Source organism: Pyxicephalus adspersus, chromosome 4 (assembly GCF_032062135.1).
Source record: "Pyxicephalus adspersus chromosome 4, UCB_Pads_2.0, whole genome shotgun sequence".
Taxonomy (NCBI): domain Eukaryota; kingdom Metazoa; phylum Chordata; class Amphibia; order Anura; family Pyxicephalidae; genus Pyxicephalus; species Pyxicephalus adspersus.
The window spans coordinates 33,960,727-33,964,255 of NC_092861.1; the positions used below are offsets into that span (position 1 = coordinate 33,960,727).

The 3,529-nt window shown below is 40.3% G+C and overlaps 1 protein-coding gene across 1 annotated transcript in view; it reads left to right on the forward strand.

The window, feature by feature from the left end:
* STK25 (serine/threonine kinase 25) overlaps nt 1-2,896 on the forward strand; it is a gene marked incomplete in the record, with an annotated part of 11,291 nt that extends 8,395 nt beyond the window's left edge. The window contains 1 exon segment of the mRNA XM_072407822.1: nt 2,679-2,896. Within this exon segment, the coding sequence (XP_072263923.1) occupies nt 2,679-2,697 (19 nt within the window).
* Nucleotides 2,897-3,529: the final 633 nt, after the last annotated feature.

Consider the following 3,529-nt stretch of genomic DNA (forward strand, 5'->3'; position numbering starts at 1 on the left):
AAAAAAAAAAACTATTATAACAGCAGATGACTGTCTCTTCACATCCCAGCTAAGGGAACAGCGCTGTGCTGGAGCATTTGGATCTGTTCAGGAACTGGAGAATGCATTCAGCTTAGCGGAGGAATCCAGTCCTGGAATCACAGACCAGCTCATTTCTCACTTAGTTCAGCGTGTGCAGAGGTAATGAAATGTCTATACTTCCTATAGGTTTATACCTACTGTGTGCAAGAACTAATTTATTATCCACTTTAGAAACTGACTCCGGTTTGGTAAATAATAGAACCTGAAGATTTTTTCTTTCTGAAAATGTTGGCTGCCTGGCTGACTCTAGCTTCAATACTTCACTGCTCAAGACAAGGATGCAGAGATAGAAAAGCCTTTATCTGTGTATTTTACATTAGTGACTCGGATGAAGTAAGGGAGTTCTCACAACAGACAGGCAGACTATTTAGGTCAGTAATGGCAGCCTCCATGTTCCCCTGCCTATCTGTATACTTATTGCAAGTCAGTGACTAGAGTATATTGAAGCCATAGGATCAGCATAAAATAGATTTTCAGAAGGTCCTTAGAAAAGACAAAAGCCACCTTAATTATTTAGGTTAAAGTTTTAGGAAATCTCCCAATTGAATGATGCCAATGTTTGTATAAGCAGATATTGTAAACAAATATTGTAACTGGGAAGATGGTAGCAAGGTGGAAGGTTTGGTTCAGTGCAGTCTGCCACATGGATGCACAAATGGAGCAATAGCTCCTAGGTGCATACCGCTGTGACAGATGTTAGCAAGTCGCCTTTCTGGTATCTTGCATTGGAGAGCTGGAGAAGCACATTGCAACACTGAAATCACTGGATCACTTTGAGAGGGGTCTCCTGCTCACTGAGCAAGCAGTTAATGGCCTAGATGTGGAGGGTGGAGAGATTAATTAGGATGAGCATGTAGGGACATGTTTGCAAAGTTATGTGAAGATGTGCAGATGGCAGACCCAGTGGAGGCAACTGTAGATATTACTGTTACCCCTAACAGCCGGGAGAGCAGCACATCTAGTAGGGGTCGGGAGGGAAATGCAAGAAGGAAAAAGCAATTGGTAGTTATAGGGGATTCTATGATCAGGAGGACCGATAGAATAGTTTGTCACCTGGATCCCTTCAACCGAATGGTTTGCTGTCTCCCTGGTGCCAGGGTTCGGCATGTGGTGGACCGAGCAGACAAATTACTGGGACCCAGCTGTCTTGGTCCATGTTGGAACCAATGACAAGATAGATAGAAGATGGAGGATCCTTAAAAATCAGTATAAAGAACTAGGTTTCAAGTTGAAGAAAAGGACCTCCAAGGCTATATTCTCAGAAACATTACCTCTGCCATGCACAATACAGGAAAGGCAGAATGAGCTTAGGCAGCAAAAGGGAAGGGTTTGGGTTCATAGAGCACTGGGCTAACTTTTCATTGGGATACAACCTGTATGCCAGAGATGGTTTGCACCTAAATGAAAGGGGGTCTGCTGTGCTAGGGGAAAGATTTAGGGGAATGGTGGAGGGATATTAAAACTAGGGCAGAGGGGGGTGGGACAGTCAAATAGAGTGGCAGAAAGGTTAGTCAGACACTAGTGGAGGGTGTATTGGGGATAGTTGGGGGGAGGATTATGGATAATAAAGGAGCTTCCTATGTTACAAACAAACATTGGATTGTGCAGTACTAGTTGTACTGAAAAACAAAATGATTTGGCAAATAATATAGATAAATGTAAAATTTTGCACTTAGGGGCTAACAACGTGCATGCTTCATACTGTCTGGGGGGAATACATTTGGGAGAGTTAGAAATGGAAAAGGATCTGGGGGTTCTGCTAGATCATAGACTTAACATCATGCAAAGCCAAGCTGCAATATCTAAAGTTAGCAAAGTACTTTCTTGTATTAAAAGAGGAATAGATGCAGAGATGGAGACATAATCCTGCCCCTGTACCAAGCATTGGTCAGACCACATCTGGAATATGCAGTCCGGTTTTGGGGACCAGTTCACAAAAAGGACATTGTGGAATTGGAGAGAGTGCAGAGAAGGACAACTAAACTAATAAAAGGAGTGGAGGAGCTCAGCTATGAGGAGAGATTAGCTGAACTGAATCTATTCTCCCTTGAGAAGAGATGTATAAGAGGGGGATATGATCACCCTGTATAATTATATAAACCGTCCATATAGAAAACTCTCTTCCCAATTATTCACTTTGAGATCATTAAGAACAAGAGGGCACTCTTTGCGTCTGGAGGAAAAGAAGTTTAAGCTCTGGATAAGGAAGGGATTCTTCACTGTAAGGTCTGTGAAAATGTGGAGTATTAAAAGGCAGAGGATCAGAACACCAATCAGGCAAGCAGAATTCTTTTTGGAAACAGGTCAGTAATGGCAGCCCAAAGGCAACATCCCTTCTGCAATATCTGCCTGATTCCTTTGCGGGCACCTGGACTGGATAGACTCTGACGCGCCTGCATAGAAGTTATGTCATCCCGGCCTGACAAAAGAATAAATCATGGGGGGGAGAAAAAGTGGTGGAGTCTGCAATGGAATGGGTTCTGCTGTACAAGCAAATGAAAGGCCAGTTATTGTTTTTGTCCCCTTAAAATAGGCTATAACCTGAAATGCCTGTTTCATTATTACAAGTGGCTGATTTTCAGCATTTTTCTTTCCAGGTTTTCCTCTTCATCCTGAGATCACATTATTGCTGCTTCACTCATTCCCTTTAAAGCCTCAGTGTGAACTGGGGCTGCACTGTGACTGGGAAAGTTACCATCATGGCATTACTTCGAGTATAGTATTCTTTATTTTTTGATTGTAACATACAATGTTTACCATTACTTTTCATCAAGCTGTACTTTATGTAAAAAATAAACTGACATTTCATACAAAAGTGTTAACTGGCATCCTTCAAACTGTGACTAATATATTATGTTAGAGAAATCTATTATAAAATGAAAAATTGGTTGAAGATGTATGTTATATTAAAAAGAACCATGGGACCAGATCATCAGAAACTCAAGTGAGCCATTTTGCTAAAACCTTATGAAATGAAATAATGGTGTCCTCTAACTATAAAGGGTGGAATAATCAATTTATTTTCTCACCACCACTCATGTACCACCCACTGTATTCGCTAAACAAGCAGTGTGGAAGGATGTGAATGAATTGTATTAGGGAAAGATACAGATTTTATGTAGAAAATAACTGCGAAAATGTGAAATATATTTACACATATGTCAAATTTTAGTGATTACGTTTACATAACTTATTGAACACAGCAAGTAAAAGAACTACCTCACCAAATGTAGCTTTGAATCTGATTGGCTGCTATAAGTTATCTAGAACATTATTCTTTCTAGAGTTGTAAAAAATTTTTATTCAATGGTCAGACCTTATGACATCTGTCTGCCAGGGAACCTTCATTACCATGTTAGTGTTAATGAAACTGAAAACTTCATTCTGATACTACAAAAATATTTATTAAAATCACAAATGCAACCAAGGATCCATTTGTTAAGTGGAG